This window comes from Cynocephalus volans, chromosome 10, assembly GCF_027409185.1.
Source record: "Cynocephalus volans isolate mCynVol1 chromosome 10, mCynVol1.pri, whole genome shotgun sequence".
Taxonomy (NCBI): Eukaryota; Metazoa; Chordata; class Mammalia; order Dermoptera; family Cynocephalidae; genus Cynocephalus; species Cynocephalus volans.
In genome coordinates, this window is record NC_084469.1 from 12,805,284 (window position 1) to 12,827,000 (window position 21,717).

Consider the following 21,717-nt stretch of genomic DNA (forward strand, 5'->3'; position numbering starts at 1 on the left):
TGCATAATATGACTGAGTAGACTTTAAAGAAGGATGCGTTATGGCTTTTTTCCTTCAACGAATAAAAGAGCAAAATGAATGTATTGTTCTGTGATCCCTGTTAGATTATGGCTTCTATTGGAAATTTCCATGAACAAAGGATTGAAGTGTTAATAGATGCATTATCATAACAGTGTCTATGAAGCTATAATAATTAATGAATTGTTGAAACCAAATAATAAAAACTTCCGTGAATCAAGATTAGGTTGCCTTGTAAGATACTAAAGAGAGATATTGAATGCACCTTTCAGAAAACACATTATAGAAGGGACCACAGATTAAGAAATGTTCTGTTTATTTGGAAGAAATTATATGGATATAAATTAGAAAGGATATCAATATTATGAATTCAGTATTACGGTCTCTTAATTACCATGAAATGATTACTGACTTTTTAAAACAATTAAGCATTGCCACTCGTTTAAAAAAAAAAAAAAAAAGATTTTTATCAAGCTGTAAAGTGCATATTGGCTCAAATATCAAGAAAAAAATCCCTCCCTTGAAATTAATCTCCAAAAGTTAAACACATATAAACAACAATCAAAAACCTGTATTAATGTAAACAAAAAGCTAATTGCATATGGGTAAATTATAATTCAAATTGTTACCTATATATTTTAATTTTTAGTAGCATTATCTAGATGAGAATTATACGATAATGAAGAGTTAGTTTAAATTAAATAACTACCAAACTTTATAGGAATTTATACTGGATTCCATAGTAGTTTCCTTTGATTTGGGGCAGTATTTGCCAGGGGGTTAGTACTAATCTTTAGCCGTGAATTTTATGCTTTTTTACTTAGCAGGACTTATTGACTCTTTATTAGCATTATTCCCCTTACATAATTAATGCCCAGTCTCTTGATAAACTATTTTTATTTTAAACTGGGAACCCATGTGAGAAGAAAAAGATAGATGAATGATGCAAATAGTCCTGAGGAGATATGGGATCAAAGTTGCTAGATGACAGAAGTGCAGGTTTTTATTCCTTGATTATATCATAAAATTTTAATTATTACATAAAATTTGTATAATATGTTTTTAATTTTTAAATAACTGAACTACTCAATGACTCAACCATTTATTTATTCAGTAAGCATTTACTGTGTATGTTATGTTTGTAGAAACATAGTACAGTAGGAATTATGATAGAATTAGGGTATTTTCTATGAGACCCTTAATAGTATAATATGAAATAAAACACGGGATTAAAAATCTTCAGTGTTCAAATTAGAAAACATTTAAATATATATTTATTTGTTTATATATGTGTTTTATCAAGTAGTTACTATTTGCAGTTTTCTATTTTAATTGGAGCAGGTTGTCGGTGGTTTTAGTACTCAAAGGAGCATACTGTCTTGTGGATGGATAACACATTTACATAAATAATGTGAAGCCATGAACAAAGTGAACTAAGGAAAGAAGTAATGAGAGGTCTGAGAGTGAAGGGAAGACATAGTGGTTACCACCAGGCTCTGAATGCAAATCCTTGCTCCCGGCTTATTAGCTCTGTTACCATGAAATTGTTTCCTCATGGGATTATTATGAGGATTAAATGAGATCATGCATGTCAAGCCCTTAATGTTGTAATTGGTACATAGTATATGTTCAGTAAATTTTGTTATTAATATTGCAGAATCTGTAGACTAGAGTATAGCTCAGATAATATTCTAGGGCATGTTTTTGGAGCAGAAGTAAAAGCTTCCAACCCTTGATTCAATCTTGTGTCCTCTCCTCAACCTCTAAAACTAATACATGGTAAGGGATTTGTCACAATATGCAGAAATCATTGAAGAAAAGTTTCTTGGCAAAAGTCAGACATTGTCCAAATCTTGAAGGAAGTGGTAAATATCTATTGATGGATGAAGGCAGGAGATTGTCCCAAGTTAAGGAAGCACCATGAGCAAAAGCACAAAACTAAGGATGAACTAGATGTCAGGTAACCCTAACACAGAAGTCTCATTAGAGCAAAGAACTCTTGTAATAATGAATAAATTGAGGTAAATTTACACCGGTGGCTATAAGAAATGATACTAGATTTTATAACAGAAAAAAAAGTTTAATGAAAAATATAGTTGAGTAAGTTGTATGTAAAGTAAATATTAAAAAGCAATTAAAATGGAACATTTTTCTAGGGTAGAAATAGCATTAACTCAGTCCCGTTTTCTTCCACATAGAGGTAGTAAGCAAGATATTTCCAGGGGGGCAGAAAAAAGGCAAAGTCATGTCTAAGTTGTCTCTAGATAACTTATATACATTGTGATTTGCCTATTATATGTAATTATAGGTTGTTCCAAATTAAATCATTAACCATCACCTATAGATTTCTTCAGTCAGTTGGTGTTTATTAAAAATGTATAAACAAGCTTTAATGTTAACCTCAACAAAAATAAACTTAATAAGGTACTTCTACCTCTGTTTCCATGTCAAGATCATTCCGAAGTGTAAAATTGGTTAGAATTTTTTAAATGCACATACTACTTAAATGTATTCCAGAACTATCCTATACATAAATTTATTGCAAAATTCAGAGCCTTTTACTATCACCATAAGTTGAATGAGTTTGTGAGTAAACTAAAACTATGCCAAAGACATACCTGTTGATTTCAACAAGGGATTGTTGCATGAAGAAATACTGTCATTACTTTAACAATAACACAATCCTTAATTTCTCTGCACTAACTTTGAAACTGAAACAAAGTAGTGAGAAGGAAAAATATCCATTGAGGGTTTATTATGTTTAAAAAAAATGGTATTGATCCTTTTAAAACATTCCCTTTCTTCTCCTAGAAAGAGAAATAGGAATGGAAGATCCAAGAGAATAATAAGCCATCCTTTGAAAAGTCTCATTCCCCCAGAGAGGAGCAAATAAAGAGTCTGAGGCTGGGATAAAGAGATGTCATTGGCAAATAAGGAAAACTGTCTATGAGAGGCTTTTCAGGTCAAGCTACTCTGAATTGCCAAATCATGCTGGATGTATGCACAGACTTTCTTAAGGTTTTAACTCGAAAGTAAAAGTTTAGGGGAAGGTTGGCTGGAAGAACAAGATTTGGTTAAAATGTGACTGAATATTGTTAAATGGGGGTTAGTATAATTTTGCATTAAATCTCCTATTAGTACAGTGTGTCTGTATTAATATTAACACTACTTTATAGTTTTCACAGTAGATTTCCATGATTTTATTGATTTTACCTTTACTACTCCTATGAGGCGGTCTGTTTTATTCTTCTTGCTTTACAGATTAGCAAATTGATGACGAAAGTTGTTGACACATTTAAGAACATTGGTTTCAGGAGTCACAAAAAATTAGAATCCTAATATTGTCACATACTAGCTATGGGAACTTGGGTCTTTTTATCTTTGGGATGGGAATAATAACACCTATGTCATTACGGTAATTGTAAAGATTAATGAGCTTATATAGGTAAAGTAAATAGTGCACTGCCTGGGTAGAAGTAAGCATGAATAGAAGCTAATCTTCTGTTGTTTCCACTATTAGACATTGCAATTTTTTATGTTTAAATGTAGGAAAACGAGTGAGAAGCATGCCCCAGTGTGTGTGTGTCCCTATCTCACCTTCTCTTCCATCCTCCCCTCTGCAACTTTTCCACACACTTAATTGCATTGAGTAATTCAAGCCCAGAGTTAGTCTTAGTCTACAACCATGACTATGTTAGCGTGGACCTACCTAAGTGTTAGTGTGCCTTAATTGTAGGTCAAGCACCAAGCTAGAAGTCATTGTCAAGCCTCATGTGCCCAAACCTTAAAACATGAAAAATAAAGTTTGGCTTATCAACTTTTTGGCCTTCCATACCATTCCAACCATTCCACTCCATGCTGAACTTTTATGCCACACTTTAGGTTTGGCACAGAATTTCTCTTAAGAAGGAAAAAAGTGTGTGTGTGTGTGTGTGTGTGTGTGTGTGTGTGTGTGTGTGTGTGTGTGTGTGTGTGTGTGTATTTAGTATTTTTTTATCCCATGGCCAACAGTTAGGTATTGTAATAACAAAGTACATTTTCTTGATTTTATCAGAACTGCGAAAATTCTATTATACTAAAATCAGTCTTTCTCAAGGCTTAATTCTATTTGAAGCTAAAAGTCAGTAACCATTTTTTTATGATCTTGACACCTATAAGCTATATTAAAGATATTGCATAGAATGTTAAGGATATGTTAAAGGTTTAAAGGAAGACTATTTCTTTTCATGTGCACTTCTTATGTTCTTAAGCGAATGCAAATCATTTTGTACTTAGAGACAGATGCTCTGAGAAATAAAAAAAAAATTAAAACACTGCATAAAGATGTGACATTTTAAAAAGTTTTTTTCTCTTCTTCTTGTTTCTATGTAGAACTAGCAAAATACCATTTAAAAGTGTATTTAGAATAGAGACAATTTAGACTGTAAGGATCAACATGTATTAGGAATTTATTTTACAAACTTTGGCATATAAAAACAAATAATTTTTCAAGTTCTGTTCCCTTGTGGCACCTGGTTTCTTATTCATGCAACAAGGACAAAGCCTTGTCCAAATAATCAGGGTATATTGAGAGAGAGGTGTATGACCCTCAACTCCTGAAATTTCATGTATGCTATGTGAAATATAACCCTTCTGTAAAATAAGAAATAGAATTGTTAGCTTGAAAAGTTCAGAGTCTATATCTTACTTTATGTGAAAACTTGAAATGATTTGTACTTGTGGATTTTTCCTGAGTACTTCCAGTATTTACATCACAAAATCACTTTTATCAGCCAAAGAAATATTATGATTTTTTTGAATATCTGATATAACTTTACTTCTTTTTAATGCATTGCAATGATGGTAACAGTGATGGTATGTATGTTCGTCTTTTGAGTTAATATTTCTCCGGAACTTCGCAATGCATAATTGGCCACTCTTTTTATTTATGTCTTGTAGGACTCAAGTGAAGCTGGTTTATATAATTATAATACGTTTTAGATTTAAAGAAAAAAAAAATCGTAAAAACTGCCAACTGATTAGCCAGAATTATTTTTGAACAGCAGGAGCTCAGAACACATCCTGTCAAATGAAAACTTCTATTCCAATTAAGTTTCCAATTAATGTGCACCCTGTTGTCTCTTAGATATTGCTCCTACCTGGACTGATAATTATGGACCACAAGGAAAGAAGATTTCCTTAAGTCCCTCTGTTCGTCTTAAGGCAGAGAAACTGGAAATGGTAAATCCTTTAAGTTTTCATTTTTCTTCCATAAGACAACAACAGGAAGAAAATATTCTCATTCTTTGAGAGGATAAAGTATTGGAGCCGTTTGTTTCTTGAAGTTACTTATTTGCAACTAAATGAATAGCAGTTTGGGTTTAAATTTTTTAATTCATGTTTGAGTTTGACGGTTCATGGTGGTTCACTAGTATAAAATAGAAATAAAATGTTTTGTAACTAAATTAACATTCAATTTAATCTATTTCCTTCTCTCTGGGAATAAGACAAATATGGTGTGTTATACTTTAGAATAAAAGGAAACATGGAATAAATTATGACTAAGTGTATTAGGCTTCATATATAATAGCAATAAGTGCAATAAAGTAATTGTCCATTATTCAATTTTTTTTAAAGTAAAGAGAAACTAAATCCTAAAGAACAAAATAAGTCAGATGTCCACTAAATTTAAAAAGATAGATGCAGTATACTAAAGTACCAAAAAATAATTCTGACAAGAGTGAAACGTTAAGACTCTGTATGTGTAAAGAAACTTAAGATGACTAAAAAAAAAAATTAAAGGTAGAAAAACACCTTCAAACTTTTCCTGTCAGATTACTAGGGATCCAACAGGAAAAATGTACATTGTCTTTTTTTCTTTTTTTCTTTTTTTTTTTTTACTGTCACATGGATATAGTGCTGAAGGTCCACAACCTCTACTTTCCTGTCAGTTCTTATGGGTAATATTTATTCACATTTTAGGAAGACTGAAATGCACAGTTAAAATAAAGCATACAATCTGTTTATTCCCATCCATACCTTTGCTTGGACCTTAATAGTACCTTTCTCACTGCCAATTTGAATCTTAACCATTGTTCAAATTCTGAATCATGTGGGAGAGAAAAGATTTTTTTCACCCATTGGTAGGTTCATGGCTGAGACTTCTATAACAAAAGACAAATTAACAAGGGGAAAGCATGCAAATTTATTGAATATAAGTTTTACATGACATGGGAGCCTTCAGAAATGAAGACCCAAAGAAACAGGGAAACTATTTTTATGGACAGTCATGCAGAAGTATGACTAGAGGACAAAAGGATATGATATAATGGTAATAAACTGGGGGGAACTTAGCAAGGGGTGTTTGTTCAGATTCTTCTTGATATCTTTGTGCCTTCAGAGCTTAGGACATCTCCATTTCTCTGAGTATAGGGAGGACTCCTCTGGGATGAGTCTTATAACCTACTTTCAGGGGAAGGTCGACTAGGTTTTATGGCCCTTTTCAGAGGAGAAGGGGTGAGAAAAGGTCAGAGAGACCTTCCCGCTTCTGCTGCTTTTTCAAATACCCAGGCGCCATATTTTGGGGTGGCATGTCCTGAGCCCTGTCATTCAGTTCTATCTCCTTCATCCAGACTTTGCTAACTGTTATAGTTTTGGTCAATAGTCCCTTCTCTTGAACATTGCTAGTACTTGTCATCACTTTATAGTGCCTTATAATCTTTCATTATGATCTTTCCAGTATCTTATTTTATTGATGAAATTGTAGACCCTATAGCACCTACCACTGTTTAAACACCATAGTTTGAGCTCAGTAAAACTTTACAATGAATTAGATACTTATTAATTAATTAGATATAATTAATTAGATGTCTCCTTTATAGTTTGAGAATTTTGAGTATCTTTTCCTAGCCTGTGCTGTCTTATTTGTGGCTAAAATGTAAGTTCTCACTAATGGCAAGGGCTTCACTCAGTTAATATTAACATTTTCAAAAATAAAGAGTTTTAGGTTTGAAAACATATTTATTACATATTTAGAAATGAATAATTACTGTACTGTAATGATATTGATTTAATATACATTTCTGAACATTCAAGATTTAATATTAACCATTTCTCTGGATAAGTAGAAAATTATCCAGCTAATTACTTTACCTGAGAGAATTTGTTCATCTGTTTGGTTTAAACTTTTCTAGTTTATGATATTATTTTTAATCTGATTAATATTCATAGAGAGGTGAAAATTTAAATTTGTATTGATTCTGAGAAATATGAGTTGCTTGACCGTTAAAACAGAATTCCAGTTTTTTGGTCCTCCATTTAGCCTAAACAAATTGGTTATTTTTGTGCGAAAATCAAATGGCAGTTTCAGAGCAAACAAACTCAAATGCTATGTAAATTCAATCTCTCTGCTCTTATTGCAGCTATTTAGTAGTGCATTCTTTGTTTTCAGAATTTGAAACTATATTTCACTTAACACATTTTTTTCTAAAATCTACGTTAGCTTCTATCCACCCAAATTTTTCCTAAGCTACTCTTTCTTTTTTGCATAGTTACATGTTAATATAATAATATCAGTATCACTTCAATTTGAAATAGTTCCTTCTATTTTAGTTGCTACTTCATAGACAGATTCAACTATATTATCCATTACATTTTAACATATTCGTATGCAGTAATAAATAAGGCTAATGTAACCAAGTATTTTAAATGAAATAAAATTATATTTTTTCTTTATCTTTTATAAATGTTACATTCAGCATCAGGAAAATTGGTGTTATAAAAGGTTTCACAAGGAAAAGTTGTTGACTGACTATATATAGGTAATTAGCCTACTCAATACAATTTTTAAGGAAGGCAAAGAGGTTAGAATTTGATGAAGGAAATTACCTGTCAAGACAATGCCATATATATACAGATAGAAAAATGGATAAATATATACATAGCATTTTTTATATATATGGCATATATATATACATACATACATATGCACATATTTATATGTATGGACATAAATTTGTTCATAGGTATGTACAAGTATATACGGCATTATCTTCATGTCATTTTGTACTGGTCTAAGTAGAGAATTTTATATCAGGATATACTGGAAAGTGATTTCTTTTTTTTTCCTTCTTTCTTTGGGGCAAGTAATTCCTAACACTGAACTAATTATTTTTAATTCCTTGTCCAAAAAATGAATTTATCGTTACCTCTTTCCATGGATAATCTGAGAATGATTTAATGTACAGATACAGATATTTTAAAGTAACTTCACCAGTTATTTGTAGTGATAGATTTTTTTCAAAGTATTTTTACAAGTGCTATGTATCTCATTTGATCCTAATGTTAAACATAGCAGGTAACATAGCAGGTAGGGATACAATTCATTATTTGGCTTGAAGACAAATTATTGTGCCTCAACACTGTCTACATTTTCGTACCTGTGAAAGATGCTTTGGGATATGAATGCCATTTCACTGATATTTACTTTACCTCTTGCCATTTCTATAACATTTGAAGAAAACTATAGTGAGCAATGACATATCCAATGTCTGATAATAGTTAATGAAATGTTCTTTGTAATAGGTTGGAAGGTGTGTGACTAATATTATTGTAAAGAAGTGATTTTTTTCTTATTGTTCAGACATCAGAAAAACTTTAGGACATTTATTTAAGTAACTAATTTGCATTTTGCTTAGGTTTAAAAAAATGACCTTAGTAATTCAAGGTATTATCAGAACCTATATTTTGTTCAAAAATAAATTACTTCCGATTTAAACCTATGAACTTACCTCACTGCCATTACATGCTGTATTCATCTAGAGTAAATTTTACTTTACATTTGTGATCATTTGATTCTAAACAAGGATATAAGATAATTTAATAGAGAAAGAATAGGCTTTTAAATAAATGGTGCTGGGACAACTGGATATCCACATGCAAAACAATGAAGGTGGACACATCATATAGACCCAAATGGATATAGACCCAAATATAAGAACTAAAACTATAATTACTCTGATAAACTGGACTTTATCAAAATTTAAAAATTTTGGTTCTTCAAAGTACACCATCAAGAAAGTGAAAAGACAACTCACAGAGGGAGAAAGTATTTTCAAATCTTGTATTTCATAAAAGACTTATACCCAGAATATATAAAGACCTCTTCTAACTTAACAACGTAAAGACAAATAACCCAATTTAAAAATAGAAAAAGAATATGAATAAACCTTTCTCCAAAAGTAGTTATCCATATGGCCAATAAGGACATGAAAAGTGCTCAAAATCTTTATTCACTATTAAAATGTAAATCAAAACCACAATGCAATACCTCTTTACACCTACTAGGATGCCTGTAATAATAAGAATAAGAAAAGAAAAAAAGTAACAAATGCTGATGAGGATGTGGAGAAAATGAAATCTTCATACATTGCAAATGAGCTTGTAAAATGGTGAACCCATTTTGGAAAACAATATGGCAGTTCCTCAAAAAGTTAGACATACAGCTTAGTTCCACTCCAAGATATAAACTCAAGGAGAATGAAAACATGTCTACACAAAAATGTGTGCACCAACGTTCATTACAGAATTCTTCATAATAGCCAAAAGTGGAGCAACTCAAACGTCCATCAACTAGTAAATGGATAAACAAAATGTAGTATGTACATACAATGGATTATTATTAGACTATAAAAGAAGTGAAGTTCTGATACATGCTACAACACAGATAAACCCTGAAACATTAAGCTAATTGAAAGAAGCCAGACACAAAAAGCTACAAATTGTATAATTTCATTAACATGAAATTTCCAGACTAGGCAAATTCATAGAGACAAGAAAAAAAAAAAAAAATAGATTGGTGGTTGGCTGCAAGAATGAGGATATAGCGAGTGCCTGCTAATGAGTATGGGGTTTCTTTTTGGGGTGATGAAAAATTTTTAGAGTTAGGTAGTGGTGATTGCACAATTTTTGTGGATATACTAAAAATCTTTTAACTGTGCACTAAAACTATGAATTTTACAGTATGTGAGTTATATCTCAATAAAACATTAATAAAATGAAAAGTTTCATAATGGTGTGTACAATATGGTACTATTTACAAAAATCAGCACTTAAAAAACTTTCGAAAACTATTCATTAAGAAGTAATTGTGTAAAAACATATTTGAGGACTGCTCATAAGAAACTTCATAAAAAAAGAATATAAAAAAGTGAAAAGTTATACCAAAAACTGGGAGAAAATATTTTTAATACACATAAGACATAAAGTGTTAGCATCTGAAATACATGAAGAATTACTACAAATCAGTCAGAAAAAAGCCCACCAATACTACATCTAGGTATATATCTTAAAGTAATTCTTACCCATGTGCTGTAGTAGATATGTACAAGAATGTTTGTTGCTGTATGTCTGGTAAGCAAAAAAAAAAAAAAAAAAAAAACACCCAGAGTTCATCTGCAAGGGGATGGATGAATAAATTGTGTCATATTTATCTAATCAAATATTATGTAACAGTGAAAATGAATGAGTGAATGTTACAGTAACATTGACAACATGGATGAATGATAACATCTTATAGACTGTTTCAGAAGACTATAACATTTTTCTGAAGCTAAAACAGCAGAACAAAATAACATGTTAGGGATACGTATGTTTGCAACAAACTTTTAAAATAAACGGTACAGGAGTGATAAGCAGAGTTCATTAGTTGTGGTTACCTCTGGTGGAATAGAAGGGTGTGTGCGATCCGGATTCAACATAAGAACATTTTTATAATTCTTAAATGGATTCATGGGTGTTTTATTGTTCTACTTTAAAACTCATATATTCGCTATGTATCTTAGTATATATCAAATATTATATAAGAAAAAAATGCTTAAGCATATGAAATCAAATATATGACAGTTGTTACCTCTGGGGAGAAGTTCAAAAGACATTTTTGTAATGTTTTGTTACATTCATAAATGAAATAAATATAGTTAAGTGCTAAGCTTTAATGAAGCAAGGCAGTAGATATCCATTAGTTTATTACAGTATTTTCTAAAACTTTCTGTATAAATATATCACGATTTTTAAAAACCTAGATAATTCTTATAGCTACTGAAATTTAAGAATCATTGGCATAAAGGAAAGAGCTCTAGTGCTTTGTAGCATTGTGTTTAATAATAAAAAATTGTATGTAACCTAAAAGACCATCAAAAGGAGAATGTTTAAAGTTCAGTCCAGACAGTGTACTATTAGACCAATTTTTAAAAACATGCAATAGATCTAAAATGTACAAAATAGAAAGCTGTGATATATTGATAATTTTAAAACGTAGAATATTATATACAGTATAACTTACTTTTTCAAAAAAATACATAATTCATATAAACATACATATATGTATTCATAGAAAAAACCTGGAAAATTATACAACAAACTGTTGATAGTGTTTGTCTCTGAAGCAGTGGTTTTCAACAAGGATCGGATTGTGGTTTTTCTCCTCAGGAAGATCTGGCAGTGTCTGTAGATATTTTTGGTTGCCACAGCTGGAAGACTGCCACCAAATTAGGAATCAGTAACTAAAGATACTTCTTAAAACTCTATGTACAAAAATTTAAAACATTATTTCTGAATAATTTATGAGTTAAAAACATTGCCAATAAACATGTAAAAAATGTTTAATCTAACTTGCAATTAGGGAAATGCAAATTAACAAACAATGTACTATTTCATTTCCAACATATTAACAAAAATTAAAGTGTGAAAACAACAAATGCTGTTAAGAATGTAGAAGAATAAGAATGCTTGTATAGTACTATTGCACATAAATCAGTACAACCAGTTTGGAGAACAATCCAATAATATATAATAAAGTTGGCAATGTAGATCCCCTGTGACTTCAGCACTTCCTCGTCTAGGGATGTATTGTAGAGAAATTTTCACACACCTATACAAGGAGACATGTATAATGTTTTGCAATAAAAAAACCAGATCGGAGTAATTTTAAAAGCCCATCAATCAAGGAATGGAAAATAAATTACAATATATTCATACAGTGGAATACTATTTAAAGTTAAAATAAGTTAAAATAAGTGAACTAGTTTTGCCGATAATATTGAGCAATTATGAAATCAAAGTTGAGGTCAAGATGAAAATCTATAGAGTTACCCTTTTAGATTATACTATTCATATAAAATTTTAAATGCACAAACTGACTTCATATTAGTGGATACCTACATGCTTATGTAGAAAATGGCATTATATTATGCACAGGAAGGATACACCAACCTTAGGATAGTGGTACGGCTGAAGAGCAATAGAGAAAGCTTTCAACCAAATCTTTAGTTTTAGTTCTTGAAAATATATATAAATTTAAAGCAACTATCAATGAGTATTTGATGATAGCAGGTGTTCTTTGTATTATTCTCTTTGTTTTTATATATTTGGAACATTTTTATAACTGAAGCAGAAAAAGCACACAGAAGCTAAGAATCATTATTCCATGTTATGCAAGGCCATTTTTTTTTTTTCTTTTGGTGGCTGGCCAGCACAGGAATTGAACCCTGGACCTTTGCTTTACCAGCACCACACTCTAAACAACTAAGTAAACTGGCCAGCCCTGCAAGGCAAATTCTGATGACTGCTAGCTAGGATAGGCAGATGATGCTAGGCCAAGCTTATGAATCACTTTTGAAAGAATCTTTCCTGATGTTCTCTCTTCCTCCTGTCTCTTCTCACTGTGCCCAGTCAAACCAATCACCTAACATTAACCAGTTGCTTTTTGTCACAGTATACCCTGCACATAGTTTTATTAAATTACGTATTGTACTTATATTTATTTACATGTTATTCTCACCCTAGAGACCATAAACTCTTTGAGGGCAGGGACTATATATCTCATTTGTCTATCCCCTGTACATAGTTTAGTGCCTAAAAAATAGTAAACACCAAATATATATTTGGTGAATGAAGTGACGAATGATTGTACAGATTCCAAAGGAAAAGACATTTGTAAGGGACAATTACCAATATTAAACTTTGCCTACTTTTTAGTTTTGATGTGACTGAGATTGTATATGTTCTTGCCAGAATCCAATAATAGGATACCCGATCAATATCTAGGCATTAGTTAAGATTACATTTTGCTGTATATAACTGGAGAACCTAAAATAACAGTGATTTCCTCTAGAAATGTATTTCTCTCACACCAAAAGAAGCCTGAAAGAAGGTAATTCAGGGCTGGCATGGAAGTTCAAGTGTGAGGGATGTATGTTTTTTCCACTATTTTCTGTTCCACCAACTTTATTGAGGTACCTCATGAACCAAGATGACTGCTCAAATTCCAGCAATGTTTTCTTTCTTCTTTTTTTCTTCCTTTCTCTCCCTCTCATGGTGTTTTGTTTTTTTTTTTAACTATTAATCCAAAAGAGAAGGAAAAGGGACAAGAGTACTTACTCTGCTTTTCAAAGGAGACTTCCTAGAAACACTCGACAGCACTTCTAATATCTCTTTGGCTAGTACATGGTCACATGGCCTCATCAAGCTGCCAAAAGGGCTGAGAAATGTCTTTTAGCAGGATGACAATGTTTTCTAGCTGAAAATTGTGGTGGGTTCTGCTACTAAAGAACAAGGAGAGAATGGACATTGGAATACAACCAGCAGTCTCTGAATTTTTCATCAGTTATGAGTACTCAAAGGAGAAGATGCTTCCCCAAAAAGGAAGAGCCTGACAAAAGAAAGAAATAAGTGCCAGAGAAAGCTTTTTATGTAAGCCTGCCCCTAAACAAGCCGAGAATCAGAATATTTTATATTTATCCCAATTCCTATCAACCTCGGTTTTGCTCTCAAAGGCAAAAATTAATAAAATATTGTTCATTTATTACAGTGTTACTTATAAATCTGATTTAATAGGATTTTCTTGCTATTTTTCTTCTGCCAAATCATATAAACTGAGAAACAGTTTGACTTTTGGTTCTAGGGCTATTCTTATAAATTTGGCATCAGCCAAAGTGCTAGCCTTGGAAAAAAATTGAGGTGGTGGTAGAATCAGGAAGTTAGTTTTTTTATAGGCAGTTAGTCCATAAATAGTCAGCAGACTTTCCTTGGGCATCTAATTCTGGTCACTGTTCCTGATATTGATTTTTTTCTACTGAATTGTAAAATAAAGTTGTAATAAAAGTTGTATTTTTTAGAGATTTGAAAAATTGTCTCACATGAATCCTTTTCCTTCCAGGCTCTAAATTATCTTGGTATTCATCCCACAAAAGAACAACACCAAGCTCTGAGACAGCAAGTAAATCCAGACTCACAGGGGACAGTGTCATTTGGAGGTAATATTAGGTTCATCCTGTTGTATTATTACAGAAACTTGGTCAAGGAGTTAATTGTGACCCATTTTTATTAAAAGTGTTCTTTAGAAGGAGAGAATGAAAAGTAAAAAATAAAACCACATCTATTGCATGTTCCTTAATCAATACTCTAAAAACTCAGCTTGAATTACTGACCTGGCTCGGTCAGCAGAAAGAAAAACATTATTAGAAACTTTCAGCTCTAAAATATCATCATTCTATCATATTTTTTATCTTTTATTTATTGCATAAACATAACTTTAGTAATAACAAAAGAAATAGTACAAAATATAAAAGCCTTAATTTCACCATGAGATTAGTTCTAATCCATTTTTCAGCTAATATGTTATAATAGATATTTTTACAATGCTATATAATTATTTTTACTGAAGATAGCATAATGTATCATTTAGTTGACATTGTAATATTAAGCCTTTCTGCTATTGGGAATTTTGATGCTTGCTTAGTAGCTGATATTAAAAATCTGTATTTATCACCATTATGAATGTAGCTTTTTCTTCCTTTTCTTAAAATAAATCCCCACAAGAGTTTAGATTTGATACATATGGATAAGTTGTTTTCCAGAGACGTTTTACACATCTATTTGTTCTGCCACCAGTAATGTTTGAATATAACAGTTTTTTGTATCCTTGACACCATTAAGTACTTAATTTTTTTCTTATACAGTAGATATAACATTGTATCATTTTAAAACATCTGTATTATTAATAAAAGGAAATTCACCTCTTGATTTTGAAGTGATAAAAAAAGATATTTTTGAGCCCATCTCCTTTATGAAAATCACCCCAAAATAATGAGAAAAAGAAACAAATATACATGTATAAACTAAAACCATAATGTCTAATGACAGAAAGTGGATGAGGAAAGTAAATGAATTAGTATGCAGAGGCAGGTAAAGCACAAATCACAGTAGGGAACAAGCTAATTTGACTTGAAAAGGCTTAGATATTTCTGAAGCATCACATATTTCTAAAGACTGGGTTTAAGCAGGGCGTTTAAAACAGGATTGTTAGAAATCTTCATAAGGAGAATGATACATGCTGTTCCCTTCCCCTTCTCAAGCAGTCCAGCAACTACCACTCCTTTACACCTCCAGGGGAAAAAAGAAGTATATTCCCTTCGAAAATTGAACCAGTCAGATTCGGCAGGTATAGTTGCCAGCAGCAAGGGAGTTTGGGAAGTGTCTGGTGAGTCATCACTCACAACACACACCCATATTGCTCAGTGAAATTTGCAGCCATGTTCATAATTACAGGCAGGAGATTGTACGGCTCTCTCTGAAGAAGCCATACAATGCCCTGTAGCGAAAACTGCCAGTTGACAAGGAAAATTATGGGCAGTAAATTTCCAATCAACTTTTTTAGTGCCTGCTTCTTAACTATGAACTCAGAGACAAGGGTCACCAGATATTTGGAGAAATCCTCAAACATAAAATATAGAGCACAAAACTATCAGACAAACAGAAAAAAGGAACTCAGAAAAAGAGAAATAATGAAGAGAAGAGAAATTCAGATAAACTGTAATTAATATCTTTAAAAAGATAAGCAAAGATAATGCATTCATGAAATAATAGGATGTTGTAAAACAGGAACAGAGAAGATTTTAAAAGATCCTTGGAAATTAAAAATATAATAGCCAAAATCAAAAATATTTGAGGATACATAGATAAATAGGCCATTCTCTGTGTCTGAAGAACTGTACTGATCTACATATTTGCCAAGTGGCCTTGGGAAGTTTAAGACAGTTAACCTGTCTTAGACCCGGTTTATTCATCTGTAAGATGGGGAACCTAAGAGGACCTACCTCAGAAGATCGTTGTGGGGATGAAATTGCTCAGCACTGTTTCTGTCATTAGCTGCTGCTATTAGTAATGATTATTAAACCCCAGGTTCTTCCAGCTAGAAAATCTGAATCATAATGTCATATGTTTCAGAAAAAGTTCTACTCATAATGCAGGAGTAGAAGAATTAAATATGTCTATGATATGTATTTGCTTTATTAGTTATCTTTGCTGAATTATTAATTTGAGCAAAGTTAACCAAAGTAAGTTAAAACCAGTTTATCTCTTACTTCTTATTTTCAGTTACATTTTACCTGTCCCTTTAGCCGATAGTATTTTAAAATAATGTTTGCAAATTAAGTTTGAAGCATTAGTTATAATACAATTTCAACTTCATATAGACAAAGGTAAGATTTATTTAGATGATGTTAAATGCTGTGTTCTTACTGAAATGCGTTTCATTTTAGATTTTGTCCAGGTTGCCAGAAACTTGTTTTGCTTGCAGTTGGATGAAGTAAATGTTGGTACACGTGAAATTTCTAATATATTAGATTCACAGGTAGAGTATGCCCTATGAAATTGTCTTGTTTGCTCTTAAGTCACAAGTCTTGAGTGCTATGTGTCATATATGTAGGCTTTTTTTCATTTTTTACTTTTTGTTAGAAATTATACATATAATACGTGCTGTTCGGGTAAATATATAAGATACAGATTAATTTAAAATTAAAATTAAAAGTTCATCTGGATCTCTTCCATCCTCCTCTCTCATTAGCCCTTCATGCTACTACTCTCCTGCAGTTCACCAGTACTGATAATCTGATATGTGGAAAGATACATACTGTGTATCTCGCTAGCTAGACAGATAGATGGATGTCATGTCTGTATGTGTCTATTCTAATCTGTTTTATTTCACTATAATATACATATGGAAAAGTACCCATAAGTACCCGTATTATAAGTGTATATACTGTGAAATTTTACAATCTGGACCATCCTCATGTAATTAGAATACAGATAAAGAAACATAACATTAAAGAAATACATTACCAGGATCCCAGATGCTCTCCTACCCCCGTGTTTCTTTCCAATCACTAGTGACACCTTCCCCCACTCCAAGGAAAGACCAAGCTAACTACTGTTTTGCCTTCTAACAACATAGATTGGTTTTGCCTGTTTTTGTGCTTTTTGTAAAATGGAATTGTGAGGTCTATTAACTTCATAAGTCATTTGTCCTACAGAACTTTGCCATTTATCTTTTCCAGTCTTTCAGTCCTTTTAATTATGGACTTTTGGTATTATTGTATTATTAAGGAAGACCTTCTTCCCAACTTATATTATACAGTCGTGCATTGCTTAAGGACAGAAATACCTTCTGAGAAATGGGTCATTAAGCGGTTTCGTAGCTGTGTGAACCTCATAGAGTATATTTACGCAAACCTAGATGGTATATAGCCTACTCCACACTTAGGCTCTGTGGTATAACCTGTTGCTACTAGGCTACAAAACTGTACAGCATGTCACTGTAATGAATACTTTAGGCAATTGTAACACGGTAGTAAATATTTCTGTATCTAAATATATCTATACCTTGAAAAGGTACAGTAAAAATACAGTATTATAATCTTGTAGGATCACTGTTGTATATGCAGTCTGTCATTGTCCCAAAGGGTCATTTTGTGGCACATGACTGAATATGAGGGATCTTCAAAAAGTTCATAGAAAGATTTGTATTATCTTTTAATCCTGTTTTTCCATGGACATTTTGAAGTACCCTCACATAATTTACATATTTAATTAACTCAGAATTTATTACTAATATGTATAACCACTTGTCCTTGTTCCACCATCATTTAATAACTCATCCTTCTCCACTTTTCCTAAATTCCTATCAAGATACACAGATCTGTATCTAGACCCACCACTCTGTTGCACTGATCCATTTCTCTCTGCCAGTACATTATAGTTTAGTTATTCTGCCTTTATAGTGCTAGGTTTATTGTTATCTGGTAGGTTAAGTCCTTAATTTTTTTTTAACTTTTCAGTTTTGATATTCTAGTTGATCTTTAGAATCATTTTGCCATAGTAATAAAAATTCAATTGAGACTCTTTAAAATGGGAATTGGATTGAATTTAGGGGATAGTTTGGAAAAAACTGAACATGACTTATTTTTCCATTCATTTAGGTTTTCACTAATGCTTTGGAAAGACAATTATAGCTTATTTCATATACATCTTGAATATTTCTGGTTAGATTAATTACTAAGTATATTATAGTTTGTGATGTTATTGGAACTGAAATTTTTATTTTTTACTATTACATTTTCTAATTAATGATTAGGAAAGGTATTGATTTTAGAATGCTTATTTTGCATCATGCCACTTTACTGAACTTCCTTGTTCCAATTGTTTTTCAAATATTTTTTTTGATTTTCTAAGTAGACATTTGAAATTAATTACATTTTTATACTTTTCACAAAGTTTTACTTTTTCCAAATACTATTGAAATAGGAGCTGTAAAAGTGAGCAAGAAATAATTTTCCATGATATTTGAGCCATTTTACATTTAAAATTGTTCTAATATTTCTGTTTTTCTGGAACAGTTTAAGTAATAATAGAAAGTTTGTTCCTTTAATGTTTGAAAATGTTTCATCTACCAAATGATATGGGCCTACATTTTTTAAGAAAAGGAGACATTTCCTACTTTTTAATATCTTATGGAGTTATTATTCTATTCAAGTTTTTGTCCTTTTCTTGAATAATTTTGTTAATGTACATATTCCTAGACAATGATTACTTTAATCAAGATACTCAAACTTAACAAAAAGTAACAGAATTTTTTCAGTTTTTAATCTTTACTTATGATATTGCTCTTCACAAATTTTTACAGAATAATCTCACACATAAATTTTTATAGATCATATTTTAATTATCATTTGGTATATAACATTCCCACGTGGTTGCTTCTTTGACCCTTATTTTGAACTGTTTTCGCTTCATTCTAAACAGTTTCTAGGTATGTAGTTCTGTTTTGGTTACTCATTTTTAGTTTAATTCTACTGAGGATAGAGACATAATCTGTGCAGTATTAATCTTTTAACCAAATACCCAACACATGGTCAATTAGGTGTTCCCCATCCCTTGAAAAGCATGTATGTTCTGCAGTTAATGAGTGCAGTACTTCTGATATGTTAATTAGGTCAAGGGTTTTTTGTTTGTTTGTTTGTTTTTTGTCTTTTTGTGACCGGCCGCACCGCGCTCAGCCAGTGAGCGCACCAGCCATCCTTATATAGGATCCAAACTCGGGGCGGGAGCACTGCTGCGCTCCCAGCACTTCACTCTCCCGAGTGCGCCATGGGGTCGGCCCATTAGGTCAAGGTTTTAATCATATTTTTAAATATTCTATTTCCGTACTCATTTTCTGTTATCTTTTATTGTCAGTTACCAAAAGAAGCATTTTAAATTTTTCCCCATTTAGTTCTGTTAATTTTTGTTTTACATATTATAAGACTGTATTCCTTCGGTGTGTATAATTTTAGGATTGTTAGATCCTTGCAGGATATTCAATCTCTTTATCTCTAGAATGTTCCTGCCTTTGAATAACTTAGTCTGATGATGCAGCTACATTAGCTTTCTTGTGGATGGTGTTTCGGTTTGGTTTCCAGTGACTGTCATTTTTTTGTTTTGTTTTGTTTTGTTTTGTTTTAAAGAAAGTTGTTATATAACTCTTAAATGTATCCAGTAGAATCTAAATACTACGGGTTTTAGTACTTGTAATCATGTATTTAAAAGAAAATTCATGCACAAAGTCTTTTAGTCTCAGAAATTTATCTTTCCTTTTTCTGTTAGCTCTTATTTCTATACCGTATCATTTTACGCTTGAAAATCTTTCATTAATCACCCTATCATTTGCTGCAAAAAATTTTTTAAATGAATTAAAATTATTTAATTTTCTCTGTTCATAAGGCTTTACATATTAAAATTTATTGGATTGAATTATAATTATACTTACTACTGATACACAGCTAACCAAAACAAAAGAAATATGATATAGGTTTCAATCAATTATTTTTATGAAATTAATTTTTAAGAACATAAATTTTTATTTTAATGGGATGGAAGGATTATTTGTAATCCAGCCCTGTCATTTATAAAATTTTTATATTTGCATAGGCTTTTCTGGTGGTTTTATTTAATTTCATAAGTCTTGATATCTGATAAGACACATTTTCCACCTTATTCTTCTTTGTATTCATTTTATTTATTTTTTAATTTTTAATTGACAATAAAAATTGTATATATTTGCATGTGCAACATGATGGTTTGGTGGAATAGCCCAATCAAGCTAATCAACATATGCATCACCTCATATACTTATCATTTAAATCTATTTTCTTAGCAATTTTCAAGACACGTTATTATTAACTATAGTCACCATGTTGTACAATATATCTCCCAACATCTCCCTAACCTCTCTCCCCCCACCCCACATTGCTCTTCTTGTTAAATATTGCTTTGGCTAATCTTTGCTTTTATCTTGTCCATGTAAGTTTCACCAAAAATCTTCCTCTATTGAATTTATAGATCACTTTGGGAAGATTCAACATATTTATAAGTTTAAATCTTTCTATTTGTGACTATGTTTTGGCTTCTCATTTATTTATATCTTCTTCAATGTCATTTAACACGTTGTATATATATATTTTTCAATACGGGCTTTATTTATCTTTCACAGGCTTAATTAATCCAGTTACCTTACACTTTTTGTGGCTATTATAATAAATGGAACCTTAAAATTTTTTTCATTTTCAGTTTCTTGGTTTTAAAATTTTATAAAAATACAGCTGATTTTTATATATTTGTCCTATACCTGGCAACCTTTTTTTTTACCCATTATCTTTTAATTTTCTAGAATCCTCAATTATTTTTTCTAATGACGCCCTTTCTAAATTGCTTATATTCTTCTGAACATATTTATTTTCTTATTTTTACTTTCATTTTTGTTTTCAAGTATACTTTTAAATAAATAGTACGTTCAGTCAAGTATGTTGAATGCTTCTAGAAACCCTTATATTTAAGCAAAAGTTACACATTTTTAATAATTTTTCTTCTAGTTTAAGTTTATGAACCAAAATTATACTTTTATTTTTATGGTCATATTCATTCATTTGTTTTTCTTTTTTATTGATTATACATATTTTTGGAATACAGAGTTATATTTCAAAACACATATACAATGTTTGATCAAATCAGGATAACTAGCATATTCATCATTGCAAAACTTAATAATTTCTTTGTGATGTGGACATTTGATCATGGTTATATTTAGAACTCTACTATTTTCAAGTAATATGTTTTATTGTCAGAAAGTTTGAGTATTGTCTATTATTAATTATGTAGCCCAGAAATACAGAATATATATATGATTAATTTATTGAACGAAGTAGGTCTGATCCTCTGATTAAAAGAATGTTGCATGTCACGTTTTAAAAAATGTTTTAAATCAGTTTGTTCTACTTATTATGCAATCTGTTTTACTGCTAAGCATGTTGCCTGTTGCAATCAGCCCAAGACCTAGTCTTTCAGTAACTC

General features: G+C 31.3%; 1 protein-coding gene across 4 annotated transcripts in view; it reads left to right on the forward strand.

Moving 5' to 3' along the window:
• The window catches only part of STXBP4 (syntaxin binding protein 4), a 179,754-nt gene that overhangs the window by 40,971 nt on the left and 117,066 nt on the right, over positions 1-21,717 (forward strand). For all 4 annotated transcript variants that reach the window (XM_063110231.1, XM_063110234.1, XM_063110232.1 and 1 more), the window contains 3 exons: positions 5,144-5,238; positions 14,213-14,309; positions 16,596-16,687. In XM_063110231.1, the coding sequence (XP_062966301.1) occupies positions 5,144-5,238; positions 14,213-14,309; positions 16,596-16,687 (284 nt within the window). The remainder of the gene's footprint in view (positions 1-5,143; positions 5,239-14,212; positions 14,310-16,595; positions 16,688-21,717) is intronic.